Source organism: Paroedura picta, chromosome 2 (genome assembly GCF_049243985.1).
Source record: "Paroedura picta isolate Pp20150507F chromosome 2, Ppicta_v3.0, whole genome shotgun sequence".
NCBI classification, from domain to species: domain Eukaryota; kingdom Metazoa; phylum Chordata; class Lepidosauria; order Squamata; family Gekkonidae; genus Paroedura; species Paroedura picta.
The window spans coordinates 181,939,825-181,955,898 of record NC_135370.1 but is presented as its reverse complement, the minus strand read 5'-3'; the positions used below and the strand labels follow the sequence as shown (position 1 = coordinate 181,955,898).

General features: G+C 52.5%; 1 protein-coding gene across 2 annotated transcripts in view; it reads left to right on the top strand.

Moving 5' to 3' along the window:
• Positions 1-407: 407 nt before the first annotated feature.
• The window catches only part of NID2 (nidogen 2), a 62,954-nt gene continuing 47,287 nt past the window's right edge, over positions 408-16,074 (top strand). Inside the window, exons 1-3 of one of the 2 annotated variants that reach the window (XM_077324053.1) lie at positions 408-652; positions 2,671-2,976; positions 11,467-11,693. In XM_077324053.1, the coding sequence (XP_077180168.1) occupies positions 452-652; positions 2,671-2,976; positions 11,467-11,693 (734 nt within the window). In that variant the 5' untranslated portion in view covers positions 408-451. The remainder of the gene's footprint in view (positions 653-2,670; positions 2,977-11,466; positions 11,694-16,074) is intronic. The other variant, XM_077324052.1, reaches the window with a different exon arrangement.

Genomic DNA, 16,074 nt, shown 5'->3' with positions numbered 1-16,074 from the left:
CCACGAACATCTGGAGGACCACAGGCTGACTACCCCTGCTCTAGGGCATTAATCCTTCATGGAAGTCCCTCCTTGCCCCCAATCCCGCCCACTCCCGGCTCCAGCCACAACGTTTCCAGGAACGTCCCAATCCAGAGCTGGTGACTCTACACCGAGCAGGGCTCGCGGCTCTTTCCCCTCTCCGGGCAGCTGTGCCCAGGGCGTCCCCCGTTGGAGTTGGCATCCGGCGGGGGCGGGGGCGGGGCTGCCGGCGCGCCAGAGGTGCCGCTAACGAGATCCAGATGTGGCCGGGCCGGGCGGGGCCGGGCGGGATTGGCCGCGGGGCGGGCGGCGGGCGGCCAATGGCGGCGTGGGGCAGGCGCCTCCGGCCCCGCCCCGGGCATTCCCGGGCGGCCTGGACGGCGGGGCTGGTCTGGTCGGCGGGGCGCGGAGGGTCCGCGGGAGGCGCAGCATGGCGGGGACGGGGCTGCTCTGCCTGGGCGCCCTGCTGGCGATGGGTGGGGGCGCCGGGGCCGTGCCGCGCTCGCAGCTGCTGCCCTTCGGCCCGCCGCGCGGAGACCGCCCGCTGCCCGACGGCGACGATGAGAGCTCGGAGGCGATCAGCCTGGCCGGCCCGCTGCCCTTCTACGAGACCCGCTTCAGCCAGCTCTACGTAAGTCTCTGCCCCGCTCGGCTCTTTTCGGGAGGCTCCTTGCCGAATCCCGTTTCAGCTGCGTCGGGCGGGATTTGAACCCGGGTCCCGCTTTTCTGTTCTGTCGCCCCCCCCCCCCCTTTGGAAGGCAGCGCTTTGCCCTGCGGGACTCCCGGGGACGGGGCGGCCGATCCGACGGCGCGGGTGGGATTTTCCCACGTATCCCAACAGTAGGCGCATTCTCCATTGTGAGCCCAAGTGCGGGGGTGGTGGGACGAGTGGCTCATGGGTCATGCTCCTGCCCCTAGAAGAGCCATTCAGGCCGGGGATCCGCGGATGCAGGCAGCGGTGGTGACTACTGGGGGAGAGAGCTTCCAGAGGGGACTGGAGCAACATCTGGAGCAGAGGACCCCAAATGGCTCTTGGCCACAAGGTCGAGATGGATCATTGGCCCGATCCAGCATGGCTTCTCTTGTGTTCTTATGTCTGGGGCTGGGATACTCAGCCTTTTTGGTGCTTGGGGGGCCCCATTGGGAGGGCTTCTGGAGTTCTGGTGGACCTCCTGATGGACCCCGGGTTTTGGACTGGATGGGCCATTGGACTCATCCAACATGGTTCCTTTTAGGTTCTTATGGCTGCTCTGGAGGATTTTCCAGGCGAGAGTGAAGAGGGGCGATTGGCCATTGCCTCCCTCTGCATAGCAACCTTTTCATCCATCCTGGTTGGTCTTCCAAGAATGAGCCAGGACCCACCTGTTTAGCTTCTGAGATCAAGCTAGCCCGAGCTACCCAGCTCAGGGCAGGAGAGATGCAGAGCGGGTTTGCCGTTATCTCCTTCTGTATCCCAACCCTGCAGTTCCATGGTGGTCTCCCATCCCAGTTCGAACCAGGGCCGGCCCTACTTAGCTTCCAGGAAATGATGACGTCTGAATCTGCTAGGCTAGCGATCCCCAACCTGTGGGCTGCGGACCACATGTGGTCCTTGGACTAATTGGAGGTGGGCCCCGAAGCACGCCTTCTCCCCTCCTTCGGCCCTTTACTTCATCCCCCCCATCCCTTTACAACATGCTTCATTGTTGTGGCGTGTCTGTCTCTTATTTTGAAGGGATGTTTAAACATTACCTTAGTGATCAGAGAGCGCTAGGGCAGTGGTTGAGAGTAGAGGGGTAAACTACCCCCCCCCCACCGGGCCTCAGTAAAAGGTGTTGAGTGGCCCCCAGTGATAAAAAGGTTGGGGACCACTGTGCTAGGCCGTTTGGGTCAGGGCACAATAATGGTGTGCTGTCAAGTCATTGACTCTTGGTCACCCTGTAGAGTAGGGGTGGCCATACTGTGGCTCTCCAGCTGGCCATGGACCTCAAGGCGCAGGGGCTCATGGGAATTGTATTCCATGGACATCCGGAGAACTAATTTATGAAGGCTCCTCCAGGCCAGAGATGTTCACAGGTGGCTTGCCATGGCCTACCTCTGCGCAGTAACCCTGGACTTCCTTGGGGATCTCCAATATGAGTGCTAACCAGGGCTGACCCTGCTTTGCTTCTGCAGTCTGATGAGATTGGGTTTACCTGGGTCAACCAGGCCAAGGTGAGGGACGTCCCGAGGTGCCATTGTCAGCATATGTGTCGAGACACTCACCCGTGAGGACCTTGCTTAGCTGCCAAGATGCAGTGAGATTGACCTAGCCTGAGCTGTTTGGGTCAAGGCTCAAGCTTGGCTCTTTTGTAAAGAAGAGCTCTGCTGGGTCAGGCTAGGGATCCACCTAGGCCACCCCATCTAGGGGATCAGATCGTGGTTGTCCTCCTCTCTAGCTTTTCCAGCTCAGTCATGTCCTTTTTGAGAAACGGTGACCTGTCCACAGTCTTCCACATGATGCCCCACAGATCTATGCAGGAGCATTACAAGATCATCCATTTTAATCTCAATCCTGTTCCTCATAATCCCCAACGGAGAATTTCCCTTTCTTGCTGCTACAGCCCGCTGGCTCGATGTTTTCCTTGGGCCACCTGCTCTTCACATTGCTTTTCATTGTCTTCTTTCCAGGTGGGGACCAATGGGATCATTTCTACCCAGGACTTTCCCCGGGAGACCCAGTACGTAGACGACGATCTCCCCACGGACTTCCCGGCCATTGCTCCCTTCCTGGCCGACATCGACACCAGCGGCGGGAGAGGCAAAATCTACCACCGCCAGGACGACTCCCGGGAAGTGCTGGATCAGGCCGCCCGGCTGATCTGGGCTGGGTTTCCCGACGCCACGGATTTTGTCCCCCGCCATGCATTTGTGGCTACCTGGGAGAACGTGGGAGCATACGAGGAGGTCGCCCGGAACGCAGAGCCCTCTGAAGAGGTAGGGACATTCTTGAAAGGAGGGCTGCTTTAGAGGCAGTTTCTGATTGGGAGTGGATCCGCTGTTGGGGCGTTCCGGACTGTTGGGGTGGTCAGAGAAGATTAAAAAAAAATTGGGCGAAAAGAGTCAGGGATTGAATCTAGACCAGGGGTAGTCAAACTGCGGCCCTCCAGATGTCCATGGACTACAATTCCCAGGAGCCCCCCTGCCAGCGAATGGCATCCGGCGAATGCTGGCAGGGGGCTCCTGGGAATTGTAGTCCATGGACATCTGGAGGGCCGCAGTTTGACTACCCCTGATCTAGACGGCTGTTGGCACAATAGGAAGGGAAGTGGAAAAATCATTCCAATGGCAGGTGATGTGCATCATTATTTTATTATTTTATTGATTGATTGGATTTTATTACTCGCGAGAATCATCTCGCGGCGGATTACAGTTAGAAAGTAAAAACCCCAATAGGTAACGTTAAAACCATAAAACGTAGTACCAACACAGTCTGGTGACGAGAAAGTGAACCCCGCCCCCCCCAAACTTCCCATGTCCTCTCCCCTCCGTCCAGCGCCTCAGGGCTCCAATTCCCCTGCTTGCTGACTGGTCTTAACATTTTCTTATTTATTTTTATTTATTTATTTGTATATACCACCCTCCCCGGGGGCTCAGGGCGGTTTACATAATAACATAAGAACAATACATGGGACAGTCTATAAAACATTTGAATAACCTTACAATAATAACTGATAATTGTAAACATGTAACAGTATAGTAGTATAACCAATAAACAATACAACAGTGCAACAATACAGACAGGTCCAGAGGGTATAGGTGGTGTTCTGAGGGGGGAGCAGGAGCCCTTCGGTCGCTGTTGATTACGTCTGGTCTCAGCCGAATGCCTGGCGGAGGAGCTCTTTTTCGCAGGCCCCGCGGAACTGTTTAAGCTCCGCCAGGGCCCTGATCTCCTCCGGGAGCTCGTTCCACCAGGTGGGGGCCAGGACAGAGAATGCTCTGGCCCTGGTCGAGACCAGGCGGACTTCTTTAGGGCCAGGGATCCTTAGCTGGTTGGTGGCAGTGGAGCGCAGGGCTCTTTTGGGGGCGTAGGCAGGGAGGCGATCCCTCAGGTACACTGGGCCCTGACCGGAGGGTCCACCTTGATCTCCTGAGGGGAGAGAGGATATTTTAATCTGTTCCACTTAATATTTCTGGTAAGGGCTTGGAGGAGGAGCTGGTCTCATGGCTTAAGTGCCACTCAGTGCTTAACACCCACTCAGGGAGGCTCTCCCGCCCCTGAGTGCCTCCTCCTCCAACCAGATTGCTTGTCTGTCTAGCAGCCAGCCAATCGCCTTCCGTCACTCACCCTTGACCACCCCCTCCCACTTCCCTCCGAGGCTCGGAGGCTGCAGATCCCTGCTGCATGAGAGCTGCCCCTGCCGGTGAGTTCCCCAACAGCTGCCTGCAGCCTTTCCAGGTCTTGGGGGGAAGGGGGGGAGGCGGCCTCCATCCACCCCCCCCATCACCCAGTCTAGCATTTATTACCCGCCGCTCTCTGGCCACAGCGACCTTCAAGTACCTGAATTGCGGGGGTTACTGTGAATCTGTTGCTGGAGTTTATATATGCACCGGGGGTTCAGCACCAAGATCCTTAACATAAAGTGGTCTTTCTTCAGAAGAGAAATAATGATGCCTTTTCCAACCTTTGGACCATGGAGGAGCCCCTGAAATAATCCTTCAGGCTTCAAGGAGCAGCGGAAGAGATGCCAGCTGGCCCCGCCTCCCTGCCACACCCATGGAGGTGACATCACTCCTCCCCCCCTGTTACAGATAGGCTGAAAGAGGATGGGGCGGGGAAAGGCAGTTTAAGGCTCTGCCCCCTCCCAGGTGCCTTCTCTCTAATGGCCGTATTAGATGTTGTGGTGCTCCTTGTTCAACATATCTTTAAACCGCCCGTGGCGCCACGGGCGCCACGGACTATATAATTCGCTAAGAGGGGTAGAGGTGGGATTAGTCTGTGATGAGGAAGGGTCCGGATTGGACCCTTCCTCACGACAGACAATCGGATTGGTCCCTCCGATTCCCAGCTCGCAGTTCCTCCCGGCCTGACGCGGTGAGAGGTGCGAAGCGCCTCTCGCCGCATCAGGGCGCCGACCCAGGGAGCCCTCGATTCCCAGCTCCAGGAACTGCGAGCCGCGCACAGCGCGGCTCGCAGTTCCTTCCAGCCTGATGCGGCGAGAGGCGCGAAGCGCCTCTCGCCGTGTCAGGGCGCCGACCCAGGGAGCCCGCGCGGCTGCCGGGGGTTCCCTGCCTGGCGGGCTGACGCGGCGAGAGGCGCAAACCGCCTCTCGCCGCGTCAGCCCGCCGCCCGAGGGAGCCCCCGGCAGTCGTGCGAAGCGTCAGCCCGCCGCAAACCAAACAACCTCGCAGCCGCCGACCAGCCTGCCGCCGACCAGCCCGCCGCCGCCGCCGAATTAGGTAGGACCTAGCGCCCGCTGCATTCCCCTGCAGCGGGCTTGATTACTAGTTTATAAATGATTCGGATGAGGGATTAGAGGGGATAATTAAATTTGCAGACGATTCTGAACTGGGTGGGGTGGCAAACACACCAGAAGACAGCATCAGAATACAGGATGATCTTGATAGGCTCAAGGAGTGGGCTAAACTGAATAAAATGAAGTTCATTAGGGACAAATGTAAAGTTCTGCATTTAGGTAGGAAAAACCAAATACCCCAATATAAGATGGGGGAGACTTGTCTTGGCAGTAGCATGTGCGAAAAGGATCTGGGGGTCTTAATAGACCATACATTGAATATGAGTCAGCAGTCTGACTCGGTGGCTAAAAAGGCAAATGGGATTTTGGGCTATATCAAAAGGAGTATCGTGTCCAGATCACGGGAGGTGATGGTACCGATTTGCTCTGCTCTGGTTCGGCCTCCCTTGGAGTCCTGTGTTCAGTTTTGGGCACCCCAGTTGAAGAGGGATGTAGACAAACTGGAGCATGTCCAGAGGAGGGCAACAAAGATATTGAGGGGTTTGGAGACCAAGATGCATGGGGAAAGGTTGGGGGAGCTTGGTCTGTTTAGCCTGGAGAGGAGACGACTGAGAAGGGATCTGATAACCACCTTCAAGTATTTAAAAGGCTGCCATATAGAGGATGGAGCAGAGTTGTTCTCTTTTGCCTTGGAGATATAGACCAGAATCAATGGAATGAAATTAAAACAAAAGAAATTCCATCTTAACCTCTGGGAGAAGTTCCTGACAGTTAGAGTGGTTCCTCAGTGGAACAGGCTTCCTCGGGAGGTGGTGGGTTCTCCATCTTTGGAGATTTTCCAACAGAGGCTGGAGAGCCATCTGACAGAGAGGCTGATTCAGTGAAGGCTCAAGGGGGTGGCAGGGGACAGTGGATGAGCGAGAGGGTTGTGAGTGTCCTGCATACTGCAGAGGGTTGGACTAGATGACCCTGAGATCCCTTCCAACTCTATCTATAATTCTATGAAGTTTCAGTGGTCATTCTCCATGGTCATATTGGTAGCCACAGGCCTAACCCATGGCTGCTACAATATCATGAGCGGGTGAAGCTGCCTTATACTGACTCCGACCCTAAGTCCACCAAGATCTGTATTGCCTACTCAGTCTGGCAGCTGCTCTTTAGCATCTCCAGCTGAGGTCTTTCCCATCACCTCCTGCCCAGTCCTTTTAACTGGACATGCCGGGGACTGAACCTGGGACCTTCTGTATGCCATACATTTAAACCTTTGGTCCATCAGAATCATTTTCACCTACTCAGACTTGCAGCTGCTCCCCAGGGTCTCTTGCTGAGGTCTTTCCCATCCCCTCCTGCCTGGTCCTTTCTAACTGGAGATGCCAGGGATTGAACCTGGGACCTTCTGCATGCCATGCAGATACTTTGCCTCTGAGCCACAGAGACCCTGAGTTATATGAAGCTTATGAGATTAACAGTGCCTTAAATTTTGGCGGGAAGGCTGTGCATGTTCCACAACAGTCTTGCATAAACACGCAAAGGATCTCAAATCCCAGCTTCTTTGTTGTCAAGCAAGTTTCTAGTCCTTATTGTGCAGAGAAAGGTATTTGCCAAGGCACCTTGAAGACCCAACTGCCAAGATCTGTGAACAGTCGTAAATGAGCATACCAATGCAAGATTTAAGGAACAGACAAGAAAAAATTGAGTCTAGTGGAAAAGCGGCATATCTGAGTCTAAACCCTGCATCTATTTTGCCAGTTCATTTTCTCTAGTTGACCGGAGATGAGGCCTTTCCACGGAGGCCTGGAGCACTCTGGTTGTCCTGCAGGGCTGCTGGCTGCTACGGAATGCGATCTCTTTTTGCGGCCGCCACGTGCAGACCCCGAGACGGCCCCTCTGCTTTTTAAGAGTTGCACGGGAGGCCGAATTTTAAAGTCTTGCATTGCTCCGCGGCGCTCATTTCAGTGGTGCAGAAATGCTCGTGGGTTCTGGGGTGGAGAGGCCCACCCTGGCCTTGCTCTGGAGGTGGGCCGCCCACATGGAAGTGGATTTGCGGGCATTTGGCAACCCTGCTGTTTGGTTAACCACTTGAGCCTCAGCTCCCCCCCCCTCTTCTTCTGGGTCCATAGAAGGGATTCCCCTGCCTTCATGAGTGACTCACGCACATTCCTGCAGGAAATGCGAGGTTTCAGATTTTCCACTGCTTTGGATAAGGAACTCCTAGTGAAGCTCCAAGAATAGGGTTGGGTATCCGTGGCGTGGTTTGCTCTGATGAGCCACTCTTGCAGGAGCCAAGATCCCAGCCCAAGCGCAGCTGGTAAAAAGGATTCCTTTCTAGCTGGCTCCCTGGGGTGCCGCCTGTCAAAAGTGCGCATGTGCAGGGAGGGAAGCGGGACATGTTCCCCTGGCAGTCCGAGGGGGTCCGACGTTTCGGAAGAGGTGGCGCATTTGTCCGAGTGGGTCGCTGTGCCGGTCTGAAGCCGCAGAACAGATTTGGAGACATGGAGCACCTTTGAGACCAACCGAGTTTAATTCTGGGTGCAGGCTTTTGTGGACATGCACCCTTCCTGAGATAAAATCGAGCGGGAAGGACCAGTCTGTGCATCTAGGCTGAGGGTGAGCGCTAAATTAACCTGCAGCACGATGGAGATGTTGAACGGATTCAAGGGCCAAACAGGAATAACAGGCTTAGTTTATAAAGTTACCCATTTGTTTGGGTTAAATTCTTGAGGGGGGGGAACCTAGTGAAGGAAATAAATATCTCAAGATTGGAGAAGAAGAGGAGTTGGTTCTTATATGCCACCTTTCTCTACCTGAAAGAATCTCAAAGCAGCTTCTATTCGCCTTCCCTTTCCTCTCCCCACAACAGACACCCTGTGAGGGAGGGGAGGCTGAGAGAGCCCTGATATTTCTGCTCAGAACAGCTTTATCAGGGCTGTGACTAGCCCAAGGTCACCCAGCTGGCTGCATGTGGGGGAGCACGGGGGAATCATACCCAGCTTGATACCCAGCTTGCCAGATTAGAAGTCGGTGCTTCTAACCGCTATACCAAGACATTCATCTGGTGTTGCCTCCTAACTCTGGGATTCAGAGATAGAGTGCCTCTGAATGTGGAGGTTCCCCTTAGTCGCCATGATAAATAGCCCCTGGCAGACACATCCTCCATGAATTTATCTAGTTTCCTTTTAAAGTCACTTATTCCCATGGCCATCACTACGTCCTCTGATACCTTTTAATCCCTCTCTGTGTAAAGTGGTATTTCCTTTGATCCATCCTGAACCTACTGCCCGTCAGCTTCAATGGTTGCCCTCAACATCTAGCCTTTTGGGAGGAGAAGAACAAATTCTCTTTGTCCCCCTCTCCTTGTCCAGCCCTTTATATGCTGCACCACAATAAGTTTCACATGCAAAATCCTTCTTGTTGGATTGGACCCTAAATTGTTTTAAAAATTAACTCGCAAGCCATGTCGTTGGTGGCCGCAGGCGGGATCCTCCCCCTCCCTCTCCTGACTCTGTTTGCTCAGGTTGACGTCGGCTTCCCGATTCTCCACACCCCGGTCTATGTTGGCCTTGTTGACTCAGGGCAGTGGGTGTCTCCCCAAGCCTGTCATTTGGACAACAAGGTTGCTTTTGTATCCCTCTGGAGCGGCCGGAGCCTGCTGTTAGAGAAAGCATGGAAACTCTGAAGCAAGGGCCACTCCCCCTGCCCCCAAAGGACAGGTGCCTTCCCGGGACTACTTATAGCCTGTCCCTACTTGACACCCTGATTTCTTTGGAGGGGGACGCAGCTGAGGGGCAGAGAACACTGCGAGAGTCCAGTAACACCAGTGGCCGCTGCAGTCCAGCGTTCGGTGACACAAAGTGGCCGATGCCCAGGGGCCATCAGGAGGTCCGTCAGTATGGCCAACACTCCAGAATCCTTCCCACTGTTCACCCCCCCCAAACACCAAGAAGGCAGCATCACTGCCCCAGACGTAAGAAGAGAAGCCATGTTGGATTGGGCCAATGGCCCATCCAGTCCAGCACTTTGGGTCACACAGTGGGCAAAACCCAGGGGCCATGAGGAGGTCCACCAGAACTCTCAAAGCCCTCCTACTGTGCCCCTCCTAAGCACCAAGAAGACAAGGCATCCCTGCCCCAGATACAATAACATAAATGCAGCCATCTTAGATCGGGCCAATGGCCCATCCAGTCCAGCACTTTGGGTCACACAGTGGGCAAAACCCAGAGGCCCTTATGAGGTCTACCAGCAGGGCCAGAACTCCAGAAGCCCTCCCACTCTGACCCCCCTCCCCAAGCACCAAGAAGGCAGAGCACCCCTGCCCCAGACATAAGTACACAAGAGAAGCCATGTTGGATCTGGCCAAAGGCCGTCCAGTCCTCTGTGTCACTCACTGGCCAAAACCCAGGGACCGTGGTCCTCAGTTTGCAAGACCTGAGCAAGGCTGTTGACGACTTGGAGGCCCTTAATTCATAAGGTCGCCCTAAGCCAGAAGTCCCTTGAAGGTGCTCAATGTCTCTCCTACAGTTGGAGAACTGAGTTAAAGTCTTTGGAGCAACTAATGTCTTACAGTCCTGCTTGGAAATTAAGGCTTTGTGAGTCTTGAAATGTTCTTGGCTCCCATGGAGGCCGAGGGGAAAGTTTAAATATTTCTTTTGGTTCCCCAAGAGGAAATCATAAAACAGCAGACAGGAGAGTCTCCCCTCCCGCTCCAGCTTGGGAAGAGATGGGAAGGTAAATGAGACCCATCCGGGACAATTTATATGCTTTTTTGATCTATTGGCCTTGTGGGGGAGGGCGGGGGATGAAATCTGCTTATCTGCTTCCTTATCTCAGCCTTTGCAAAGATCGCACAGTGCTTGGGTAACAGAGAGGGGCTTCCAGCTGAGTTGAGAAATACCTCGAGATTTCCATGGTGGGCGGAATTTAGAGAAGGGAGAGGATGCAGCAGGGTGTGGAAATGGGGTGGCTCAATAAATCTTCTAAACAGAAGAATTCCTGTGTTCCTACTAGAGGTTAACATTAAGCACATGGAGTTCTAGTCTTCAGTCTTTAATATCATCAGAACAAGGCTAAATTTTCATGTAATGTTAGTTTCGTTGTGAGACTTCTTCAGCTTTGTCAGAATGATTCTTATGTTCCTGCTTGTGATTCCTATGTTTCTACTAGGGGTTAACATTAAACGTGAGTTTTTTTATCTTCAGAGTCTTTAATGTCATCAGAACAAGGCTAAATTCCCATGTAATGTTAGTTTCATTGTGAGACTTCTTCAGCTTTGTAAGAATGACTGCTCGCGACCAAAAAATCCAAACAGAGCACATGGTCTCTCAGAAGCAGAATAACTAGTTTTTTTCCTTTCCTGTTTTTTTTTTTGGGGGGGTAGGTTTTGATGCCATGTGTTTGGGCTGTTTCTTCATCCCCCCACCCCCTCCCCTTCCTCTATAGTTTCCGGTATATTTTCTTTCTACAATGTTACGATGTTACAACATTACTGCAAAGGTAGAAAAAGGAAGTTCTGTACATGACAACACATTTAGCATGATCCATAAGTATTGAGTAATAATGTTCTGAATTGGTATATGCCAGGGGCGGCCAAATTGTGACTTTCCAGATGTCCATGGACTACAGTTCCCATGAACCCATGCCATGGACATCTGCAGAGCCACAGTTCAGCCACCCCTGTTCCAGGGGAAAATGATTTCAGTATTCAGCTGTAAATTTGGGAGATCTTCTGGCTCCATCGGGTGGTTGGCCAACCTGACCATAAAAGAATGAAAATGCTTGTAATAGAACGGTCAAGGTTTGCAAACACGAATGTTTTCTCAGGCCAAATTATCCAAATTCGAATTTCCAAATCCTGTGTGCATGCGTTCTTGCAGCAACCTTTACAACAGCCCTGTAAGGCAGGACTGTGTCACTACCCTCCTCTGGTTGCAAGGGGGGTCTCTTGCTGAAGCCACGATGCTAAAAAATGCTGTCTCCTCATCTCCGGTTTTCTTTCCCCTCGTTGCTTTTTCAGCGCAACACCTTTCAGGCAGTCTTGGCCTACACCGATTCGGAGGCGTACGCCATCTTCCTTTACCCCGATGACGGACTCCAGTTCTTTGGGACGCGGCCCAAAGAATCGTACAACGTCAACCTAGAACTCCCTGCCCGAGTGGGGTTCAGCAGGGGGGATCTCCAGAGGCGGGAAGGCCCCCACTACAGCGCAACCAGCAACCAGCAATCCGTCAAAAGCCTCTACCAGTAAGTAAATGCCGTGTCGCTCGGACACGGTCCACACTGTTTCTTGAATGACAGCCTGTACTTTGTTTTAGGCATCTCACGGTTGCCGCCGTGTTCCTGTATGTTGACGTGGAGAAAGGGGGATGGATAGGAATGGTGAGCTGTGCCAAAAAAATGCGTGGGCCGAGATGAGAATGAATCCCGTAAGACTAAGTTCTGAGCTCTCGATGCCCGTTTGCAGAGGTTGCTAGGCAACCGCAGCAGAACTGCTGAGCCTGCCAAACCTTGGCTTCTGTCCATCAAAGGTGTGGCCAAAAACAGCCCTGGAAAAAGCCTTTATTTGTCTCATCCTGTGACGGAGGGAGGATCCACGGAATCTGGGTTTGGCAGTAGCCCGTGAGTTGAAGAGAAAGAAGAGTTGGTTTTTATACCCCTCTTTTCACTACCCGAAGGAGTCTCAAAGCGGCTTACAATCACCTGCCTTTCTTCTCCGCAGAACAGGCACCCAGGGAGGTAGGTGGGGCTGGGAGAGCTCTGACAGAACTGTTGTGCGAGAGCGGCTCTAACAGGCCCAAGGTCACCCAGCTGGCTGCACGTGGAGGAGCGAGGTATCAAACCCAGCTCTTCGTATTAGAGACTGCCGCTCTTAGCCACGACACCACGCTGGCATTTTGCACAACTCGACCGAGTGTGGCAGCGGTGACCATGTGAGTCCTTCAAATAAGCTTTGTGATTCACTCCACTGTTATGACTTGGATGGATGGAGTTTCTTTGTGAAGAGGCTGCAAAGGGGAGAAAGGAGGAAAAGCAGATATTTCAGTGGCTAGATGAAGGAGAGGGCATCTATTGTGGTGAGGCAGGCAATTGGAAGCTACTTTGGGACTCCTTCAGGTTGTAGAAAGCGGGGTATAAAAACTAACTCTTGTACCCAAAGACGTCTCAAAGCAGTCTATAATCGCCTGCACTCCTCCTCCTTCTTCATAGGGAAAAATCCTAGTCTCTTTGTTGATCCATGCAATGTTTCCATGCAATGTTTCCATCTCGACTGGACTACTGCAATTCGCTCTTCCTGGGGCCTCCCTTGACGCTCCTAAGTATTGCTAACTGCACATCTCTTCCGAGGCCCCCTGTAGGAAATCCTTCATTTGCTGTTAAATCATGCGCACGACTGATCTTGCACATCCCAGCCTAACTCACCTCTTGTGATGTCGTTTAAGCGTCGTAAGTAGCCGAGAGACCTTTTGGGCGAGCAGCACCAAAAAAACCCCCCACTCAGAATAAGTGAACAAAACAACAGCGTCTACTCGTGACAGCTGCATAATCGAAATGGCAAACGTGACCCCTTAGTCCTCCGGACGCCCAGCCAAGAGCGATTGCCTCATAGGAGTGTGGCGTTGAGGCAGCCCCCAGGGGCGGAATCCGCATCTGTTTGCATAAGAGTGCTGCTGGTTTAGATAAGGTTGCGCACAATGAGAAATGTGGGCTTGAAAGAAAAACATGCACATGTTCCGGTTCAGAGAGAGGCTGGCCCTGGAAAACCTACAAACACATCTCTTTTGGGGGATGCTGGGGTTAGAAACCCTGACAAATGTCACTGCAGATTTTCCTGCAGAGAGCCAGTTTGGTGTCGTGGTTAGGAGTGCGGACTTCTAATCTTGCATGCCGGGTTCGATTCTGCACTCCTCCATATGCAGCCAGCTGGGTGACCTTGGGCTCCCCACGGCACTGATAGAGCTGTTCTGACCGAGCAGGAATCTCAGGGCTCTCTCAGCCTCACCCACCCCACAGGGTGTCTGTTGTGGGGAGAGGAAAGGGAAGGCGACTGTAAGCCGCTTTGAGCCTCCTTCGGGTAGGGAAAATGGGCATATAAGAACCAACTCTTCTTCTTCTTCTTCTTCTTCTTCTTCTTCTTCTTCTTCTTCTTCTTCTTCTTCTTCTTCTTCTTCTTCTTCTTCTTCTTCTTCTTCTTCTTCTTCTTCTTCTTCTTCTTCTTCTTCTTCTTGATCCAGCCCTGTCGTTCCAGTGTCGGTGTAGGCTTAGTGAATGGGATGCCACAGAGCAGGGGTCTTGGTGCCCGTGGGCACCGTGGTACCTTCCAGTATCCACCAAGTGTTTTCAGAAAGTGGGTGGGGCTTCTGATTGGCCACAGCTGGGCTTCTGATTGGCCACTGAAGAGGCAGTGGGCTGTGCCAGCTTGGCGTCGTGGTTAAGAGCGGTGGCGTCTAATCTGGAGATCTAGGTTTGATTCCCTGCTCCTCCACATAAAATCAGCTGGGTGACCTTGGGCTAGTCACAGTCCTGTTAAGAGTGGTTCTTGTGGAGCAGTTCAGTCAGAGCTGCCTCAGCCCTACCTACTTCACCGGAAGTCTGTTGTGGGGGAGAGGAAGGGAAACTGCTTTGAAACTCCTTCGCGTACTGAAAAGTGGGGTCTAAAAACCAATTTTTCTTTGTTGTCGACTTTTTCTTCTTGTTTTTCTTGTTGCTCTATTCTTTCTCCCGTACCAATTTTTAGGGCGGTCATTCTCCAGGTGGGACCTGGGGATCCCCTGGAGTTATGTCTCATCTCCACACTACGAAGATCAGTTCCTCTGGAGAAAGTGGATGTTCAGTGGACTCTATTGGGGGGAGGGAGCTTTCTCAACCAGGATTTCATGAAACCCAGGCATTTCTTGATGGCTCTGGAAGGGTTTCCTGAATCGGTGGGAGTGAATTAATTTTAAATATATTATTTAAATTAGTTATACATTTATCGGGTGATGTGACCATACGTGGTTGTGTTGATCCTTTCCCCCCCACTTCCAAAAAGGCCAATGAAGGTCCTGGAGGGGCGGGACCCCAGGTGGACATGTATACAGCCCTGTTTGGTGTCGTGGTTAGGAGTGCGGACTTCTAATCTGGCATGCCGGGTTCGATTCTGCGCTCCCCCACATGCAGGACTGCCATACCGCAAGGGGGGGGGCAGGAGATCTCCCAGAATCACCACTGATCTCTGGACTTTAGACTCCCCAGAGAAAACGGCAGCTTCCTATACAACTTAAACCAGAGGTTTTCCTTTGGGGACTAATCGACAGCCAGCAGTGTCGTGTTCAAGAGCGGCAGCTTCTAATCTGGCGAGCTGGGTTTGATTCCCTGCTCCTCCTCCACATGCAGCCAGCTGGGTGACTTTGGGATAGTCACAGCACTGATAAAGCTGTTCTGACCGAGCAGGAATCTCAGGGCTCTCTCAGCCTCACCCACCTCACAGGGTGTCTGTTGTGGGGAGAGGAAAGGGAAGGCGAATGGAAGCCGCTTGGAGACTCCTTTGGGTAGAGAAAAGCGGCATATAAGAACCAACTCTTCTTCTTCCCAACCCTATTCTGCATGATTGCGCCACTTCTGGGGTTTCTTGAAGCCTGAAGAATGTTTCAGAGGTTTCTCAACAATACAAAAGTTGAGAAAGGCTGATCTTAGGACATTGTATCCCATTGAGTTCCCTGTCTGTCCCCAAATCTTACACAGTTTCCCAACTTGGATCTGACATTTTCCCTTGTTTCGTGCAAAAGAAGTCTATAAAGGATTTCTAGTTATCCACAAGCGGAGATATTGTCTTTTCTCTGATCACAGACGTAAGTGTGGCATTGTGGTTAAGAACAGTGACCTCTAACCTGGTTTGATTTCCCACTTCTCCTCCACGTGCAGCCAGCTGGGTGACCTTGGGCCAGTTCCAGTTCTCTCAGAGCTCTCTCAGCCCCACCTTCCTCATAGGGGGTCTGTTGTGGGGAAAGGCAATTATAAGCTGCCTGGAGTCCTTCAGGAAGTGAACAGAGAAGGATAAAAACCAACAGTTGTTCTTGGACAACCCTGCAAATTCCATCTTTTTAATATTTTGATATTTTATAGTATTATATATTTTTAAGCCACCTCTCTCCCATGGGGCTTTCCTGTCTATAGCAGGAAAAGTATCCTTCCATTTTTGATCATGTAATATTGCAGCTGTTGTCATATATAAAAACAAAGTTCCATTATTTTTTATCTTCTCGCTCCCTTTTTATACTCCGTTTTCACTGCTTGAAGGAGTCTCCAATCGCCTTCCTTTTCCTCTCCCCCACAACAGGCAGCCTGTAAAGCAGGTGGGGCTGAGAGAGCCATAACAGGACTGCTCTGTGAGAACAGCACTATCAGGACTGTGACTAGCCTACAGTCACCCAGCTGGCTGCATGTGGAGGAGGAGCAGGGAATCAAACCCAGCTCGCCAGATTAGAAGCTGCCGCTCTTGAACACGACACTGCTGGCTGTCGATTAGTCCCCAAAGGAAAACCTCTGGTTTAAGTTGTATAGGAAGCTGCCGTTTTCTCTGGGGAGTCTAAAGTCCAGAGATCAGTGGTGATTCTGGGAGATCTCCTGCCCCCCCCCCCCCCTTGCG